This window comes from Polistes dominula, unplaced genomic scaffold, assembly GCF_049000335.1.
Source record: "Polistes dominula isolate Pdom_NZ unplaced genomic scaffold, Pdom_raw_medaka contig_31, whole genome shotgun sequence".
Lineage (NCBI taxonomy): Eukaryota > Metazoa > Arthropoda > Insecta > Hymenoptera > Vespidae > Polistes > Polistes dominula.
The window spans coordinates 8,601,272-8,620,770 of NW_028300925.1; the positions used below are offsets into that span (position 1 = coordinate 8,601,272).

At 28.8% G+C, this 19,499-nt stretch overlaps 6 protein-coding genes across 8 annotated transcripts in view; 3 read left to right on the forward strand and 3 right to left on the reverse strand.

Annotated features, from left to right (window-relative positions):
• The first annotated feature begins 1,438 nt into the window (after positions 1-1,438).
• Positions 1,439-4,118, forward strand: Sirt4 (NAD-dependent protein deacylase sirtuin-4). The gene is made up of 4 exons (XM_015334280.2): positions 1,439-2,853; positions 2,959-3,238; positions 3,326-3,608; positions 3,688-4,118. Exons 1-4 carry the CDS (start codon positions 2,820-2,822, stop codon positions 4,003-4,005), a joined length of 915 nt encoding a protein of 304 aa, XP_015189766.1. The 5' UTR covers positions 1,439-2,819; the 3' UTR covers positions 4,006-4,118.
• On the reverse strand, positions 4,103-5,415 carry eIF3h (eukaryotic translation initiation factor 3 subunit h). The gene is made up of 2 exons (XM_015334287.2): positions 5,012-5,415; positions 4,103-4,935 (listed from the first exon to the last, which is right to left on the reverse strand). Exons 1-2 carry the CDS (start codon positions 5,272-5,274, stop codon positions 4,188-4,190), a joined length of 1,011 nt encoding a protein of 336 aa, XP_015189773.1. The 5' UTR covers positions 5,275-5,415; the 3' UTR covers positions 4,103-4,187.
• A 320-nt stretch (positions 5,416-5,735) lies between these two features.
• Positions 5,736-7,290, forward strand: LOC107073232 (ubiquitin-like protein 4A). 2 transcript variants are annotated; one of them, XM_089171126.1, is made up of 4 exons: positions 5,736-5,935; positions 6,103-6,470; positions 6,681-6,786; positions 6,927-7,290. In XM_089171126.1, the coding sequence occupies exons 2-4, from the start codon at positions 6,423-6,425 to the stop codon at positions 7,220-7,222; spliced, it is 450 nt and encodes a 149-aa protein (XP_089027252.1). In that variant the 5' UTR covers positions 5,736-5,935; positions 6,103-6,422; the 3' UTR covers positions 7,223-7,290. The 2 variants fall into 2 exon arrangements, with proteins under 2 accessions (XP_089027252.1, XP_015189270.1); XM_015333784.2 differs by having other exon boundaries at positions 5,736-6,470.
• A 72-nt stretch (positions 7,291-7,362) lies between these two features.
• On the reverse strand, positions 7,363-18,073 carry Gem2 (Gemin 2). Of its 2 annotated transcripts, XM_015333774.2 has the most exons (6): positions 17,968-18,073; positions 8,657-8,765; positions 8,499-8,583; positions 8,260-8,418; positions 7,883-8,173; positions 7,363-7,598 (listed from the first exon to the last, which is right to left on the reverse strand). In XM_015333774.2, the coding sequence occupies exons 2-6, from the start codon at positions 8,755-8,757 to the stop codon at positions 7,509-7,511; spliced, it is 726 nt and encodes a 241-aa protein (XP_015189260.1). In that variant the 5' UTR covers positions 8,758-8,765; positions 17,968-18,073; the 3' UTR covers positions 7,363-7,508. The 2 variants fall into 2 exon arrangements, with proteins under 2 accessions (XP_015189260.1, XP_089027251.1); XM_089171125.1 differs by lacking the exon at positions 17,968-18,073 and having other exon boundaries at positions 8,657-9,014.
• mRpS22 (mitochondrial ribosomal protein S22) lies at positions 9,218-10,725 on the forward strand. Its single transcript, XM_015333768.2, has 3 exons — positions 9,218-9,543; positions 9,629-10,101; positions 10,209-10,725. The coding sequence occupies exons 1-3, from the start codon at positions 9,447-9,449 to the stop codon at positions 10,680-10,682; spliced, it is 1,044 nt and encodes a 347-aa protein (XP_015189254.2). The 5' UTR covers positions 9,218-9,446; the 3' UTR covers positions 10,683-10,725.
• Positions 10,897-19,499, reverse strand: part of LOC107072433 (coiled-coil domain-containing protein AGAP005037) — an 85,813-nt gene continuing 77,210 nt past the window's right edge. The window contains exon 23 of the mRNA XM_089171118.1: positions 10,897-16,910. Within this exon, the coding sequence (XP_089027244.1) occupies positions 15,354-16,910 (1,557 nt within the window). The 3' untranslated portion in view covers positions 10,897-15,353. The remainder of the gene's footprint in view (positions 16,911-19,499) is intronic.

Below are 19,499 nucleotides of genomic sequence, written 5' to 3' on the forward strand. Positions count from 1 at the left end.
CTATCTCCCACGGGCTCTGTAACATGAAAGCAGATCATCAACGAGACACGAAGAGAATTGCGAAAGTTATTGCGCCGTAGACGAACGGTCGAGTTTTGAAAGTTGGTGAGGATTCTACGTTACATCGCACCGAATCCTTACGGCCTAATAGAAGTATCATTTCGAAGTTATAATATATACATATGTATTTATAAATAGATAGATAGATAGAAAGAAAGATAAACAACATGCGTATAAAAATTACGTAATATACACTTCTTTTTTTTAATAATATATTCAGGAAAGTTATTGAAACGTCAACCGGATGTGTTGTTGATGCCAAGGAGACAAACAAAATGTTGCCCTTCACTCCTCCCTACTTATCAACCGAGCTGACATGAGAGGATCAAGTTGACCTCGTTACTATTTCATCCTTTCTTTCTTTGCTTTTCGAAATACTTTTAAATTCAATACCGTTTAAAACCATATAAAAGAAATCAACAGTGTAAACAATAAGTTATAACGATACATCTTGATCTATAGTTTTCTTTCTTAATATTAATAAAAAACAACATGTAAATGGTCGTTCCATTGACTCAATTTACTGTAAATACATGCATACCCAGAATTTAAAAAAATCTTACAATTACTTATCAGGAGGAAGAATAATAGACCATTGGCAGGAATCAGTTGTACGGATTTGCTAGTTGTAACATTCACCGAGTCAACTTAGGAACCACCCCCTTTAGTGGGAGAGGTGCCTTTCTCCCTACTTTACTGGAGGACCCTCGTCCTGACTTCTAGTTATAAGGAGAAGGAGTTATACTGATGCATTGTGCAACAATGCACCGCCACCTGCACTCGTTTCGTCACACTCCACGAGCGGCTTTAATCGACTCTACACTGTTTGCTTGCTTACTTGCTTATTTACCTGTTTGCTTACCTGCCTCTACTATGACTTGCATTACTTTCGCCAATTAAACTTTGATGATTGTCATTGTATTTAACTTGAATATGAAAATTCCATATGTTATAATTCACGATAAATTCAATGTAGCAACCGATACCACCTTTTTTAACATTAACTGTAAAACGTAACGCGATTGATCAAATGGTTAAAGTTTTTCGGTTGTTTCATTACTTTTTTGTTTTTTTTATTTCTTCTTAATTTTAGGGCAACTGTAATTATAAAGATTTTTAAGATTATATTGTTGCATTATTATCTGCGTTCAATTATTATAAATGTAATTATCTTGTTGAAGACTGGTTACAGTAGAAATAATTATAATAAATAAATTGTTGATAGATATTCTCTCTCTTTTTATTTTCTTAAATAAAACATATTTTAATTTAATCAAACTAATTATTTAATTTTTTAAATTATATAATTAGTTTGATTATAATATTAATTGAATTATAAATAAAAATAATATTAAAAAACAACGAAATGTTTGTATTTGACCGGCTTCCGGTAGAGGACTCGCGCAAATTTTTCGCAGATACACGAAGTGTTTATACATGTTTAGAATTTAATATCTTTAAAGCAGCTAAGCTCTTTGCTTAAGCTTCGTACTTGCAAAGATAGAATAATATTTTAATTAAACGTATAAACATTAATAAGTATTATTAATTTATATTAATTTTGCAGAACTAGCTAACATCTCGCAACCTAACCTACAAATTGAAAGCCAATCTCAACAAGGTAATGTAACAAAGGATCTTGTTAATTAAAATATTCAACTTTATAGAAAGAAAATCAAGAAACATGAAGAAGTTTAATAAAAATAAATGTACAGCTTCACCAAATTAAACGAAGGATGCTGATCTAAACAATTTTTCTAAAAAATTAATATCAATCTGGAAGAACCATATTAATCTCCACACGTATATGGATAAAAAAGTATTAAAAGTATATGTATAAAATAACAAACATAGAAAATATCAAACAGTAACTAAAAGCTCAAGGTTTTATAGAAAATAAACTTTTAAGTAGTTAATGATATAGAATTATAAAACTTGTTCAAAGATTTACATATAATGTACAAAATTTTATCGAGTCGTATAATACTTTACGAATTACCCGTAATATGGTTAGTATAATGCAACATGGACTAATATTAATATATAAATATAAGTATAAGAAAATAAACGCTTAATATTTTTATAATTACCATTTAAGCACAACCTAAGTATTACCTAAAGATCTTAGCATAATAAATAATAACTCGCAGAACAAAATTAATGATATACTAACTTATTAAGCATCGCTTATATATCACATGCTAAATTAAGTTAATTTTTATTATCAAGAGTTCAGAGATATCCATTTATCTGAATCAACGATGTTTATTTTAAGTATTATTAGTGGATAAGTTTTTACTTACATATTTACTCATTTACTTACACATAATGTTCTTTTATATTCAATAATTCAATACTATTGTTAGAACAATAAACAAATGATTGACAAGTTGATTTTAAATATATAATGTATAAACAATTGATATTTTAATAAATTCTTTGCAATTACAAAAAATAATCTCGGAGAACTCAAATTCAATTCATCACATTATTTGATAATGATTTATAAATATTTCATTATGCATATATGTATGTAGTTTGATCACATGAAAATTTGACCACAGAAACAAAATTTCTACTACACGCCATTTTTAGAAGTAGAAGTTAAGGTTATGTGGTATTAGATGTACGTAAATTCATGAATAGGACAAAAAAAAGATAATACAGTGTAATAAAATGGAAATACAGATTTGTAAAACAAGATCAATAAGATTTTAAAAGAAATTGAAATATTTTAAAATATTCTTTTGCTTTCAAAAATGCTTCAATCATCCTGTTTACAAATATTAAGGTGTAAGTCTATTGATATTTATATGAAATAATACATTGTTGACAATTTTATTGGTTTTAAAACTATTAAAACTTTATCGGTCTTGTTATTACATAAATTTGTTATAGTTCAAATATGTCGGATGTCACAATTTGCATTTGTACCTGTATGCAATCCTGTTGAAGAAGAAGATGTACTACAATTAAGAAACTTTATTGAAAAATACAATAATATATGTGTCTTAACTGGTGCTGGAGTTTCCACTGAAAGTGGAATTCCAGATTATAGATCAGCAGGTGTGGGTATTTATGCTAGAAGCAGTCGAAGACCAGTTCTTTACAAAGATTTTTGTTCAAATGAATTTATTAGAAAACGATACTGGGCACGAAATTATGTAGGATGGCCTAGGTTTGAATTAATTTTTCTAGATTTTAAATAAAATTAATTCTAAAGCGTATTACAATTGAATTTACATAAAGAGTGTTTTTGACGTAGATTTTCAACATTTGAACCGAATGACACCCATAAGGTATTAAAAAATCTTGAAGAAATTGGTAAGGTGTCATGTGTCGTTACACAGAATGTAGATAATTTACATACAAAAGCTGGAAATAGAAATGTGATAGAACTTCACGGTACAGCATTTCGAGTAATGTGTCTTAACTGTGATCATAAAATAGAACGAGCTAACTTTCAAAATATTCTTAAAAAACTCAATCCGCTTTTAAATAGTCATATTGAAATGATAAGACCTGATGGAGACGTAGATTTAACTCAGGTATTTAAAATAATAATTGAAATAAATATTTTTACATGCATATCTACTTTTATAACAATTTATCAAAATGTTTTTATAGGAGGAAACCAAAGGGTTTATTGTTCCACCATGTGAAAATTGCGGTGGCATATTGAAACCAGACATAGTGTTTTTTGGAGATAATGTACCTCGCTGTGTTGTAGAAAATGTTAAAAATATAGTAGAGGAATCAAGTTCATTATTAATTCTTGGAACTTCTTTAAGTACATTCTCTGGTTATAGAATTGTACTTCAAGCTTTAGATGCTAAAAAGTCTATAATGTTAGTAAATATTGGTAAAACTAGAGCTGACAATGACGTACATATTAAAATAGAAGGAAGATGCGGAGATGTACTTCCTAAGGCTTTTAGGCTCTAAGGTAGATTTAATGATTTCTTTGTAGAAAATAAAATATGATTTTAAATGTATTTGTATAATACATGTGTATACAAAACAAGAAAATGATGATAATATGTGATATTTTATATAGATTTAATGTTTGATTACAAATGCTTAATAATATAATCATCATATTTATTGTATATGAGATCGTTATTTCATTAATTGGAAGATTTAGATTCCTTAGCATGTTGAAGACTTTGAGTAATATATAATTTAGCTAAGCTTTGCGCACAGAATTGCGATATATGTTCGCTGTAAGTGTTGATTTGTCCTGCGACGATCATTGGATTTAATCTTGGTGGTACTGGCAATGGTCTCATAATCTTATTAATATCATCATCCGGTAGTGGTGGTTCGTCTTTAGCAGCTCTCGCTGCGTTTTCTTGAGCTCTCTTAGCCAACAATCGATTTTTATCTTGTTGTTGTCTAACAACTAATTGTTGGTATCTATTGAACTTCATAGCTTCTTGATTTAATTCATCTATACGATCCATCAAACAGCGTAGTTGATTTTCTAATACTGTAGCAGTTCCAAGATCTAAATATTTAGTGCCTTCTTCTTCTGGAACCATTTCTTCTAATTCCGACATCATAATATTCGTTAAATTGCTATTCTTGATAACAACGGGAATTTCAACAAAAAGAGTTTCATAACCAATCTTAAGAGCTCTCAAAGCTTCTGGTGTAAATTCACCTTCTTTATACATTTGAATAGCTTGAGGTGTTAAACGATAAGCTTTAAGAGTTAAAAATCCTCTAGCTGATTTGGCAGTGTCATAAATAAGTACAACCGATTCTTCTATAGACGTTTGATAATGATACTGCGATTCTAAAAGCGATACGTTTAAAAAGTTACCAACATCTGCACTTTGATACCACCCGACATGGAAATGATCAACGTTGACCCTACAAATAAAAATACATGTATAAACTATACAATAAATAACCTTGAACTACATTACAAAATGTTCTTCTAACATACCATCTGAGTCTACGCATCATAGCTAATTGATATTCCTCTTCGTCAGCAATTTCATCATTTTTAGGAAATGGAAAACAATTGGTAATTTCTAATCTATTTTGTACAACTAAACCCAAAAGTGCACCTTGTGCAACTTCCATGTTGCTCATAGACTCCTCATGACAATGTTTAACCATTTTCATTACAACCAATCCATCGCATTGAACGTAATCAATACGTGGCTCTACTTCAGGAATTCTTCTGGATTGTGTTCTTGATGCCATTTTAACAGAGAGTAATAATTTATATTAGGAGGAATTAAAAGAATTCAAGTATTTATCGAGGTTTGTTAAATATTTTTAGGTTCACACACAATTAACCATGCCGATCATGTGAAAAAGAGCAAAACTTTAATCATTGAGTTAACAAATAGTAGAAACGTGGACAACAGTGACCAAAACGTTTTAATAAGCGCTATCTGGTGACTAAAGATAAATTCAATTCTAAATTTAACAATAAAATCTAAGTATTAATTTATCAAGGTATTCGATAAAATTAAATTTAAAAACATTAATTAATATATAAAAATCATTAAATTATTTCATTTCATAATTTATATGTCTATGAAATAATTCTTTAATAATTAATGACATTTCTACGAGATAATTCGTCAAGGATTCATGATGTTGGGTCTACGGACTAGTTAGTCAATGAGCAATTACAGTAAGATTTTAGTTGTCATAAAGAGGATTAGTATAATTAGTTTTTATATCAACATTAGAAAAATATAGTATATTAAAAAATATCATTGTGTAGTTAAATATCGCTTGTCCATATTTGTATATATTAGTATAACATTGTTATACTTTTTAATATAGTTTTATTATTACTATATTTTCGCATGTCATTTGTTATTATTAGAAAAGAATATTATTTGATTAAAAGGTATGAAATTTGGATTAGTTAAATAGAATATAGATAAGTAAACATTAAATTTAAATGCATTTTAAGAACAAATAAAATAATAGTGTTACACAAGAAAAAAATGATAAATAACAAATAATTATTGATTATTTTTAAAGTCCGACGTTCTAGATAATATATTTTGACAGATTGACTAGTAGGTGGCGCTTCGATCGTCGTGTATTTCGACTCGTGTACTCCTTGTGTTTCTCTTAACACCGCCGTGTGTTCGTTTGTAATTGGAAAAGACGTGAAAAAATATATAACGAAAGTTTCTCTCGGTTTGTGTGTCTTGTGTCGCAAAATATAACCTCTTCTTCAATAAAATGATACAATTTTTACTTTCAACGTGTAAAGTTTTATTCCTACGACAAATTTGACTTAACCAAAAAGAGAGAAGGAAAAAGAAAAAGAAAAAAGCAAGAATTGCTTTATTTATTGCGGGGTAATCAAACTAAATATACTCATCATGAAAGTTATCGTGAAAAAACTTCAAGGGAAAGAATATATTATCGATGTGAGTAATGGGATGTTGATTTCAAATTTTTTGATCTCCTTTCTATGTTTCATATGTATATGTGGATATATATACATATATGTGTATATGTATATGTACATGTGACTTTATTTCAATCGATTTGATTAGAAATTTATGCTAGTTTAGAAAATAATCGTTTGTATATTTAATGTCATTTTATTCATGTATGATATATTTCCATTGTTTCAGATTATGCCAACAGAAACAGTTTTGCAACTGAAGCATAAATTAAGTGACCTTTTAGGCATCGATGTACCACAACAAAGATTGTTGCTAACAGGAAAAACATTGGCCGGTAAAATGATATTTAATTGTGCCTTCAAAATTTATATTTGTATTATGTATGCACATATTATGTTAATATATGTATGCGTATACATATATTAATATTATAAATATATAAATATTAATTTTTGGATACATATTTGATTTTAGACGAACAGCCACTAAGTTTTTATCCAGCGATTAAGGATGGAAGTAGACTTAACTTAGTTGTTATAAAAAAAGCAGAAGAAGGACCAAGTGAGGCTAAATCTCATCAAAAAACTGGAACTCAAATATTGAGAGATGAGGTTACAAGAGTTTTAAGGCATTATTATACCGAATCAGAAGCAGAATCAATCGTTAACGAGCTAATAAAAGACTTGAAGAACAAAGTTAATAATCTTAGTTACGACGACTTGGAAAGATTTGCAACCGCATTATTACAGGACCAAGAGAATATAGCTTAAAATAATTTCAACAATTTTGCAATATCGCTTATCAATTGATTACTTCTAATATAACTTTATTTAATCGATATCTTGCCTCATTGTACCCTACATTCGATAGCATTTAAGAAAAGGATAAGAAAAAAATAGCACGAATCATGTATATCACTGGCAGATGATAGTTAATTTCTTATTTAATACTTTTTCTCTCATTTTCTTTTTTTCTTTTACTTCCTCTTCATTTTTAATTATATTTTGTGATATAATCAACGAAAGAAAAAAAGACAAGTGTAATATCGATTTAATATCAATCAGCAAGATCCATTTGACGATAATATTTTGCAACCAGGCATATAAACAAATTTAGCGCTCCTATTTCGTGTTCTTCCAACTTTTTCTAAATAAACAGAAATGTAGTATTAGATGTGTAATTTTTATACAAATTTTACATTTCAAGAAAAGTTTAGTAATTAAAAACGAAAAAGATAATAAATATCTAAGCAGATTACATTTAAAACTTTGAAGTTAATATTTTCAATTTATACCAAAGTTGTAACCATTTATTTATTAAAAAAAGATTTTGTTAAATAAAATATCTTAGCTATTTTTTTCTTATTATTGAAATAAAATCATACTGAACTTTTCTTAAAAAGAACAATACTGTAAGTAAATATTTCTTACAGAATTAGCTCTAATAACGGAACACGTTCTTGCCAAAGAACGTAAACAAGAACATGTGTCAGGGTTCAATGGTAAATGCAAAACAACCAATAAAGCATAGAGCCACTGTCCAATTTTAAATGAAAGTTTTCCTTGTGTTTGTACATATTCGATTAAATATTCCAAGACTTGTTCTATCAATGGTTGTTTCATAGATATAACAGTCGTTAACGTTGGACTATGATTTTCTATATCGTCGCTACTTTCCTTGGAACAGTAAGTGATCCAATCTTCTTGATTATCTATATGAGGCTGAAACCAAAACGAAAAGTATTATTTTGAAATATATCTGTATTATATATTCTTAATAATTCAAGATGATGTACAAGTTTATCTACCAATTGTGTCTTTTGAAGTTTCCTGTTGTGTTTAGATGATTTAATCTTATCTTGCATTTGAATTACGTATAATTTTAAATCTTTGAAATTTTGCACTTGACGCTCTTGCCATTCGATGGTAGGTATTAAAGATGAAGGTGCTTCGATACATCCTGATAACTAATATAATTATTGTATTTATTTCATATTATTTAAATATTATGTTGATATATAATTGATTAGTATTCACATTAACTTACATGGTGAATGCTTATCGTAGGTTTTTTAAAAAGGTCTGGATTAATATCGGCCACTACTGTATCAGCATATTGTTTAGCTTCTAATCTATAATACAGTGAAATTATATGGATAGATAGATATTTTATTTTGTTAATTTTTAAATTATTATGACACTTACATTACACGCTTGATATAGTCTTCTCCAGATTTTGGAGGTTGTTTCAGATCAATATCTTCGATATTTTCCACATGAAATGCTAGTTCTTTCATATAATCCATTTCATTTTCTTTATTTTGAAATTTCAACATTGTTAAGTATTTACAAATATTATCTCCACAATATTATATTGTTTACAAAAAAATTAAATCAACACGATTTTTTACGTATATGTGTACGTGCATATATACATAAAGTTAACCTATGTACCAATTTGTTTTAAAATTACATTAATTTAAAATTATATTTATTATATTAATTTCAATAAAAATATTTTATTTGTAAAAATAACTTGTTTTTTATCGATGCATATTGAAAATTTAATTTGTTTACCTAACATAAGTTTGGTACTACTGTTCATTCTAAATTCGTATAAGAATACAGATCCTCATATTTAAAAAACAAGTTATTTTGAAATTTATGAAATTGTAATAACTATTTAGAATAATTTATAACATTTAAAATATATGTAACATGCAATTTTTTCATCAAACATTATATTTAAAAGAAATAAAAGTTATAAAATATTATTAGAATCGAGCTTTTAGTGCGACTATCGTTAATTGGTTAAAATACTGATACACTATGTCGAGCATTATCCTTATTGGTCAGTGACGGAAATCGATGTTTGAGATAAATAGAATGTTGTTATATATGTAACTATTTTCCTAGTTGAGATTAAATTCTCGTTTGCTGTCATCACACTTTCATTCTTATATTTCGAATATTAATAATTTATATAATAAAAAAAATGTTGTCACGTATAATTAAAATATGTAGACGTTCACATTGTGAAAGAATTATAACGTGTCGTGCATATTCATCTAATACACCTCAATTAAATACAGGTACGTGTTTAATAAGAGTAAGTTAGGTTATGATTCTTGATAAAATTTTGTTTAATTGTGATTTATTTTACTATAAAATTCACAGAAAATGAAGTGGATCCAGCACCAATATTTTTTAACCAAGAAGTACAACAGGCATTGAAGATATTAACAAGAATCGATTACAAGAAGGTTGTTAGAAAACGTTTGACTGGTGAAAAATTACAAGTTCCGGAATATAAATTTATGACTGATAAAGAATTAGAAGAAGCTTTAGATCTTGCAAAGAAGAGAGCTGAAAAACGTTTGCAAATGCCTCCTGTAGTTAAAACAAGGAAAGAAATAGATGTTGTATTATCCAAGGATGAAGCATTGGAAGGATTTTCTACAAGTAAATATGTCTTTACGGACATTACTTTTGGTATTAAAGATAGGGATAGATTCATATTAGTTAGGGAGCTCGATGGGACGCTTAGATATGCCAAGTGGGATGAAAGAGATCGATTGAATCAGGTGTATATATCTACCAAAGGGAAAGAAATGATAGCTCCTAAATTGTTTCAAGGAGAATATTTGGAGGTTAGATAATTGGTTTAAAAAGTAAAATAGACATATTTTTTATTATTATTATTATTTTTATTAGTATTATTAGTATAATGATTTTTTTTGTATATATAATATTTCAGAATTTACTAAGGCGAGAAGCTTACGAGTACTTATTAGACCGTGCTTGTCTTCAATACGATCCAGATGATCCAGAATATAAAAGAGTTACAAAGGCAGTTTATGAAGACATAAATCAAAAGAAGCAATTCGAATGTTTGAGATCAACACGACACTTTGGTCCCTTTGTATTTTATCTCGCTTGGAATAATAGTATCGATAAATTGCTTTGCAATATAATAGAATCAGAAAAAATTGAAGAAGCTGTGGCATTGATACGTCTCTATCACAAGATACACCCTCAAGCAAAATCTGCTTTGACTGAATGCGAAAGTGAAGATCCTATTAAATTAATAATGCATTATGCCTCTCTGGATGCGCCGTTAAGTCCTTTAGTTAAGAAAACTTTAGCAGTTTATCAAGAAATCGAAAAGGAGAAGCAGAAAGTTAAAGAAGGTATTAAAAAAGCTCATGGTATTGATTCAGATGAATCATAATTTTTAAATATATAAATAAATTATAAAATGTTATTAAATATAATGTGATTGATGTTTTTTTTATTCATATAATATATCATTATCATTATCATTATCATTATCATTATCATTATTATCATTATCATCGTCATCGTCATATGGTAATGGAACCTGTGGGAGTAACGAAAGGAATTAGTCATATTAAAATAATAAATTAATAATGAATCTAAGATACTTTAGTATGGTATGTTATGGTTAGCTTTATTCATTGTACGTGTATGATGAAATAATCGATGGATAACAGATGAGCATTGCTAGGATATAATTCGATGATTATTACTCGATTATTTTATTACGTAGTAGTTACTTACAAACATTTACAAATGTAACAAGTCAATTCGATTTAGCTTACAGGATCGTCAGAAAAAACATTGCACCTAACTTGCTAGTAATATTAATACGGAAAAGTGTCAAAGTATATATATATATATAATTCATTCGGTGTTATAATTAATAATTGTCCTTTTCTATACGGAATAAAACGAAGAATTATCTTTTTTTTCTTTTCTTTCTTTCTTTCTTTTTTTTCATATAATCGTTTTTCTTCTCCTTCGATAAATTTACAATTATTAATATACTAATGTTTATCGCTTAAAACTTATTAACATATTGGAAATAATAAATAAATGATTTCTTTATAATCTATCGTTCATAAATTATAAAAAAAGAGGAAGAAGAAGAAGAAGGAACCTAGAAAACAAATAATAGTAATAGACTTATAATAGAATACATTCATAATAATAATAGTAATAATAAAATACAAATAATAATAATAATAATAATAATAATAATAATATACTAATATTAATAAATAAAAAAATAGCTGCATTTCCTCTTTTTTTTGTTTTATGAATTATAAAAGATACAAGGGTGAAGATGAAATTTGTACGAAAGAGATAACGTGAAAAATATAGATGAATAGAAAGAAAGAGAGAGAGAGAGAGAGAGAGAGAGAGAGAGAGAAAGAGAGGGTGATGAAGGGGTTGGGGAATGGAGTAGACGTCTCGTTGAGATCGTATATCTTTCTGTAAATATTTCAATAAGCACTTATCCTTTATAATATCTATTATCATCGTTACTGTCTTTATTCGTATGTCTCTTAGCATGAAGATAATAATCATTAATTCAATTATTCATCGATATAACACACGTCATGTGTGTTAACAATTATGATAAAAAGAAATATAGAGAAGCAAAAACGAAAAAAAAAATATAAATATATATAATAGAATAAAAAAGATAAAATATTATCTCGTGAAAAGAAATTTGTTTCTCGAACGATTATTGTTTAATTTTTTTATTCTTTTCAAATGTTTTTTATTTTTTTGTCGTCGAAGAAGATCCTGAAAGAAGAAAAGCATATGAAATAATGTTCTTATTCGGTTTATGAGATTGTAATAAATATAATATGTATCTATTAGGCCCTCTTGAAGCACAAGTCATAAAACACCATCATTATCGTTATCGTATCAAGTAATACATGCAACAAAGTTTTGTATTCCTTTTTCACATCTTTTATTTTATTTTATTTTATTTATTTCTTTTTACTATTCCTTCTTCTATTCCTTTCTTCTTTTTTTTTCTTTCTCTAATGGGCTCCTTGACTTCGTGTCAGAAGAGGATATTCAAAAGATGAGAGTATAGTGGCCGAGCGATTGTCTGTTAAAAAATCGATCATTAGAAGTTTACATCTTACTTAGAGACATACATAATATGTATTTGAATAATTCCTTATTTATTTCTTTTTCTTCTTCTTCTTTTTTTTCTTCTTCATCTTCTTTTTCTTATCCTTATTCTTCTTTTTATTCATCTTCACATCTTCATTTTGGTGACACTTTTTTTTAAGAGTTCGTACATAAAATTCTTCTAAAAAAGGAGCTTGTGCATCCATATTGTTTTGTTTTTATATTTATTTATTTATTCGACGAGAGCTGCCCGTATTTCTTATATATATATATATATATATATCCCGATAATTACCCCGCGCGATAATTAATAATAATAATTAATGATAATAATAAATAATGATAATAATTAATAATAATAATAATAATAATAATAAGCTCTCTGCTGGTCTGGGGATAAGAACAAACCAGCAGTAGTCCCTACTTGTCGTAAGAGCCGACTAAGAGGGAAAAATCATTAAAATGGTCAAAACAAAATATTTTCAAACAGCATTGAGTCATTGCATAATAATTATCATAATCATAATTATTATTTTAATTACAATAATAAAAATATAATATATATATATATATATATATATATATATATATATATATAGTGTGTATATTATATGTATAATAATAATAACAAAAAACAATATTAATTAAGATAATAAGACATAATAATGATAAAAAAAATGATAATAATAATTGTAACTAATAACAAATCAATATTGCGTGCCTAATCTCACGAGATTCGTAATGCTTCTTCTCTTTAATTATTTATCAATCGATCGATTGATCGTTAAATATACCGTACGATCATTTTTTTCGTGGATCTTCTTGATTTTTATTTTAACTCTTTCCTTTCAATCATTCCTTTTTTCTTTCGGAAACACGTTTAGCATTTCGCAAATGTCTTTGTATGTTGTTTACGCGTGATGTTGGTGTTACGTAAATGTGTGTGTCGTTAACATTACATATACGAATTTGTGGTCATCTTACCTGAAGTTAACTAGCAGTCAAAACGCGAATGATCCTATTATTATTATTATTATTATTATTATTATTATTATTATTATTATTATTATTATTATTATTATTATTATTATTATTATTTTTATTATTATTATTATTATTATTATTATTATTATTATTATTATTATTATTATTATATAAATATTAGCTACGACAAATGTGTTGTTTAGAAAATACCTCGGTCGCATTCGAGGATATTTTTTTTGTCTTCTTCGATTTCTCTTTTACTTCTTTTACTTTTTTTTCGATCATGTGGATCATTTAAAACGTTTATCTGTCTCTCTCTCTTTCTTTCTTTCTTTCTTATCGTCGTCATCGAATATTATATTATTTTATTTTATTGATTGATTTATTTTTCCTTCTTTGTAATCTTCTTTTTTAATCGAGGAAAAAATCTCGTAAGAAGACATTCACGGTTGTTTCGTTTTTTATTCTATTGTTTTTCTTTTTTTCTTTCTTTATTTATTTATTTATTATTTCCACAATAATCGATTATCGATGATTATTATTTTCGACCTTAATTGATTAATTATTCTGGTTAATCTTGCTTAATGTGATACGATGAATGATATTAGCTCAATTTTGTTTTTTGACGTTCATTTACACGATTAGAACGATTGTTATTGTGTTGTTTTTATTTGTAATCGGTTTTTATTGTAATAATTATATATAGATCATTAAAGTGTCGTACAATTATCATTTCTCCTTTTTATTCTTTTTTTAGATGTACAATTACAAAGGATTAGGAAAAGAATGTCATCTTTCTTTGTTCAATTAATTTTCTCTTTTTTTCTTCTTTTTTTACTTTCTCTCTCTCTCTTTCTCTCTATCTCTATCTATCTTTTCCTCTTGTGTTATTTTTTATTGTTATTTCTTTATTTATTTATTTATTTTGTTTATTTTGTCGGCTTGAAAAAGCGTATACATAAAAGTCCATTATTCAAACATGATCATCGAGAATATTTTTTATTGTTTAAATATTGAAAGTATAAATACGACTCTGATACGAAAGAAGATCGAATTATTTTTTTTTCTTATTTTTCTCCCTCTTTCTACCTTTTCTAGTATTCATTTTATTCTTATTGTTGTTGATTTTGTTTAATTATTTTTTTATATATCCGCGTCACGATATTTCTATCTACCTATCTACCTTATTAATTTTTAATTTATTTTTTTCTTACGGTTTCTTTTATGCTTATTTATTTATTTGTTTATATATATATAATCCACTTACATAATTATTATTTATATAAATTGTTCGTTTATTTATTTTTTAATGACTGTTCCGTCATTCGTCGTTAAAACGCATTGTAAAAGTTTGCGCCGATGACTGAACGTTTGTTTTTAAGCGCAAGATTTTTTTGTTCTTGTTTTATCTGGTACCCAGATAAAGAAATCTAAATATCAAAGTTTTATTATTAGATATTTTCCTTCTTCTTTCTTTCTTATAAATATTTTTTCTTATGTATGTTCTAACGACGTTAGATAAGAGGGTTAGAGTAAAATGTGTTGGGTTGTTTTCTTATTTAAAAAAAAATTTATTTCTTTTTTCTCTCTTTCTTTCTTTCTTTATTTTTATGTGTGTGTCTCTATTTATTTGATTTGCGTATATTTTTCTTGCAGATTTAGTCCTTTTTTTCGTTCATTTTTGTCATTATTTGGCACGAACGAATCACGACCGAACAAAATTTGATAGTAATCGAAACGTGATCGTTTTTAAAAGTGAGAAAGAGAGCGAGAGAGAGAAGGAAAAAGAGAGAGAGAGGGAGAGAGAAGATAATTTCGAGATTCTTCCCATAGACATGTTCCTTGTTTTAGTTTCATTATCATATTTTCGATGACGACGACAAAAACGATGACGTTAACTCGCGAGAAGTATTTCGATTAGGTCTAACGGTTTCGAAGATAAATTTTGTAACCGTCTTTTCGGTCACAGAATGTCCGTTTCGTAAATTTTGCTGGTAGTTGTCGTGGTGGTGTTGGTATTGGTGTTGGTAGAAGAAGCAGCAACAGAAGCAGCAGAAACAGCCGAAGTGGTGGAGGACCCAATAGATGTTGTACTCGTCGTAAGGATGTTGTTATCTATCGCAGTTACCATATTAGTCACGTTCGCGTGATGATCGGAATTCGTATTAGAAACGGCTAAGACAAGACTTGGTTCTAACGAAGACGAAGATGAAGACTCTTCGAATCTCGTACGCGAGTTACATAGATCGGAAGTAATAGCAGCAGCAGCAGCAGCAGCTGCTGCTGCAGCAGCATCTCTTCCAAGGGTCGCAGTTTTAACGCTTAGACTTGTCAACGAACCCGAACTGGCAGCACTCATTCCCAATCCCATCTTTGCTAAAAGATTACTTTCCGATCCAGTTTTCTTTAATAAATCTGGAGGTGCAGGTGGTACGGTTGCCAAACCAGCCGCGTTTCTTTGCAATTGTTGAAGTCTCGCATATTGTTCTTGCAAAGCTTTTTGTTTACGTAATAATTCTTGATGACGTTGTTCCAATTGTTCTTGTCTACCTCTCTTACTTTGCAAACCTTCTTGAGAATTGACGCTTTCGCAAGAGCTCGAGTTACTCGTTGATAGGACAGGGCCCGATATAGGCCCTGAGGGACCATCAACTATTTCAGACGATGGTAATGCCATAGGTGGTTTACCAATAGTTCCTACTGCACCTTCTTTGCCACGAGCTAACGGTCTTCGGAGGGTCGACGTTGAACTTGTCATTATCGGAATGGGAGCGTTACTAATACCGCTAACTAATTGTTGGGCTACGGTACACGAAGAAGACGACGAAGATGAAGACGAAGATTGATGATTTCTCGGTGGTAATTGTGGACTCGTTGGACTTGCCAAAGGTGATCTTGAACTAGTTCGTGGTGGTGGTGGTGGTGGGACTCTCCTTGCGCTAGCCAATTGTAATAATTCAGCGTTACGCTCCGGCACGGGTGGTTTTTGTCCTGGTAATAACGCTTGGGGCATCCCTGGTTGCTCTTGAAGGGATACTTGGAGTCTTGCTATCGGTGGTGAGGTATCCGTGTCCGAACTAGACGGATAAGAATGCAAACGACGCAATGTTCCACTTGGGCCAAGTCCTCCGCTTGAAATGGTCAAACCACCGATCAAATTACTTGCTAAAATTCCACTCGACGAATCGACGCTTCCTTTTCTTCCGATTTCTGATATACAGGGTGCTCTTCCTATTGTTCCTGCTCCTCCTGGTCCTGTTATTGTTGTTGTCGTTGTTGTTACTTGTCCTATTACTGGTTGCTGTTGTTGTTGTTGTTGTTGTATTACAGCTGCCGACACTGGTGCCTGACCCATTTGAGAGCCTGGCCTTGAAAAAGTTTGCAGTTCGTCTAACAAAGCGTCGAGTGCGTTCTCCGGACGCTGCTGATGGGTGGTGGGTGGCTCGTGAGGGTGGCTCCCTCCCCCGAGGACGCTCGTTGACCCCAAGACAGTGCGTTCCGCTGGCACAGGGGCAGCTGCCTGTTTAGCATACGCGCACGCACACGCGACCAATCACGATTTGCCTTTTTCACATATATTTATATATATACATATATATACATATATATATGTATATATCTAGTCTTCTCTCTTTTTTTGTCTTTTTTTTTTTTTTTAATTCATTGTAGCTTTCGCTTCGGCGCATACTTGAGCGTTTAACAAAAAACGTTATACCCAATAGCAATTGCAAGAGTAAATAAATGAAAAAATAATTACAAATATATACACAATAATTAAGTCGCTAGTGGGTATCACGTTTCTACCGTGTCTAAGCCAATGACGTATGACAAAAAAGAAAATCGATCCAATTCAAAATAATACAAATTATTTCGAATATTATATAATACAAATATTTATCGATTTTCTTTTTATATATACGTCAAAGATTTTTCCATTTTCGCACGATACCCAAGGAAACTCTCTAACGACGCTAAACGTAACATGCATAAACGTTGATTGTGCGAATGTGCGTGCACGGACCTGGTGAAAGACTCGTACGTTATATGGTAGTTTGAAAAAAAACAAAATTAGGAATAATTGTGTCATAGTGAGAGAAAGACAGAGAGATAATAAATGGAAAGTGACAGAAAAATAGAAATGAAATAGTTGATCAGCGATAGAAAAATAGACGGACAGATAGACAGACAGACAGACAGATAGATAGATCGATTGAAAAAAGAATGTGGTGAATAAACGTTTAGAGAGATGGACGAGAGGCCAAAAAATAAAACACGAGACTTGTATGTATGTATGTGTGTATGTTTTATATATAATATATGACAAATGTACGATGGACAATTAATTGATTAATTAAAACGTTAGATATAATATATATATATATATATGATGAGTTTGTATATATGAGCGAATTAGACAAACAAACAAACCAACGAAAATCCAATAAAAAGACAGACGAAATACAACAAAATAATTCCAAAAAGAAAACAAGGAAAAAAAAAACGAAGTAAAAATCATAAGTTTAATGTTAATTCGAAAATTCGTAAAAATACATATTAATTCCGTTAGAGATAATTACCTGCGGGTCGGTTATACGTTTTGTGCGTGCGTTGTGCGTGTTACAAGTCAGTACTCGTTTGGGGCTCTTTTACATTTGGCATCGATTGCTGTCCGGTATTAGTCAACTTAAAAAAAAAACAGAGAAACCAAAAATGAAAAATTCAGAAATTAGATACATCATGGTCCTTTGTGGATAATCCAGTAGTAGTAGTAGTAGTAGTAGTAGTAGTAGTAGTAGTAGTAGTAGTAGTAGTAGTAGTAGTAAGTAGTAGTAGTAGTTGTAAGTTGTAGTAGTAAGTAGTAAGTAGTAAGTAGTAGTAAATAGTAAATAGTAAGTAGTAAGTAGTAGTGGTAATAGATTTGCTTTACGAACGCGTTCACGATATTATATTCTTTCCACGGTTTTATTTGATCTCGTCGATCTCAATACGACTGATTTATAGATCGGATTTAGGACCAGGATGGTGCTACGCTTTTTCCTTTTTTTTTTGTCTCGATACGAATCGATATTTGATGGAGAAAAGAGATTTTGATTTTGTTTATAATATTACAAATATTGAATTATGAAAAAATTAAAAAAAAGGTTATTTTTATTTTTATTAAATATGAGATTTTGCTTTTCTTATTTTTTTTTCTTCCCGTTTATTTTTTACGCAAGTATTTGTCGTTGGAAAAATTTTTTTTTAATAATAAATTTTTAACGGTAGAAACTCTTTTTCATTTTTGCTCGTTCAAATGTGAAAAATTTGTTTTTTTTTAATGCAAATATTATCGTTTATTGCATAATCGATTCTGATCGAGATCACGTGCTACCAAAAGGAAGAATCATTTGCAAAGGTGCATTCTAAGCTTGCTAATTGTAAGATGCAACGGTGAGAATTTTCCACATATATATATAATACTAATGTTCATGCCATATGCAATCAAATCAATCCAAAATAATAATCATGCTCTTGTTAATGTATCTTCTAACATGTTATCTAAATTTATGAAAAGAAAAAAAATATATACACATATATATTACATATCTATATTACACATATCCAAAATGCAACCACATACAGGGATGGATTAAAAAGTATTGAAAATTATCTTTTTTTTACAAATAAAATGAGAGTTTAACTGAAAATAAAAATAAAATATTGTTTATATGTCAGGCTTAAAACTTTTTAACCAACCACTGTATATGTATTGAGGTGATTTCAAAATTAGAATTAATTAATGAAAATAATAATATAATAACAATAATAATAATAATAATAATAATAATAATAATAATAATAATAATAATAATAATAATAATAATAATAATAATAATAATAATAATAATAATAATAATAATAATAATAGTAATAATAATAAATAAGTGAATAATAACAAAAGAAAATTCTGATATAGAGGAAAATAATTACAGAAAGTTAATAAAAAGTAGACACAGCCAGTGACAATCGAAAAATCTTGGAGAAAAAAAAAGAAAAAAAAAAAAGAAAAAAAAAGAAAATATGTCCAATCCTTATAGTAAGGTAGTAGTATGGATTCTAACGATATTTT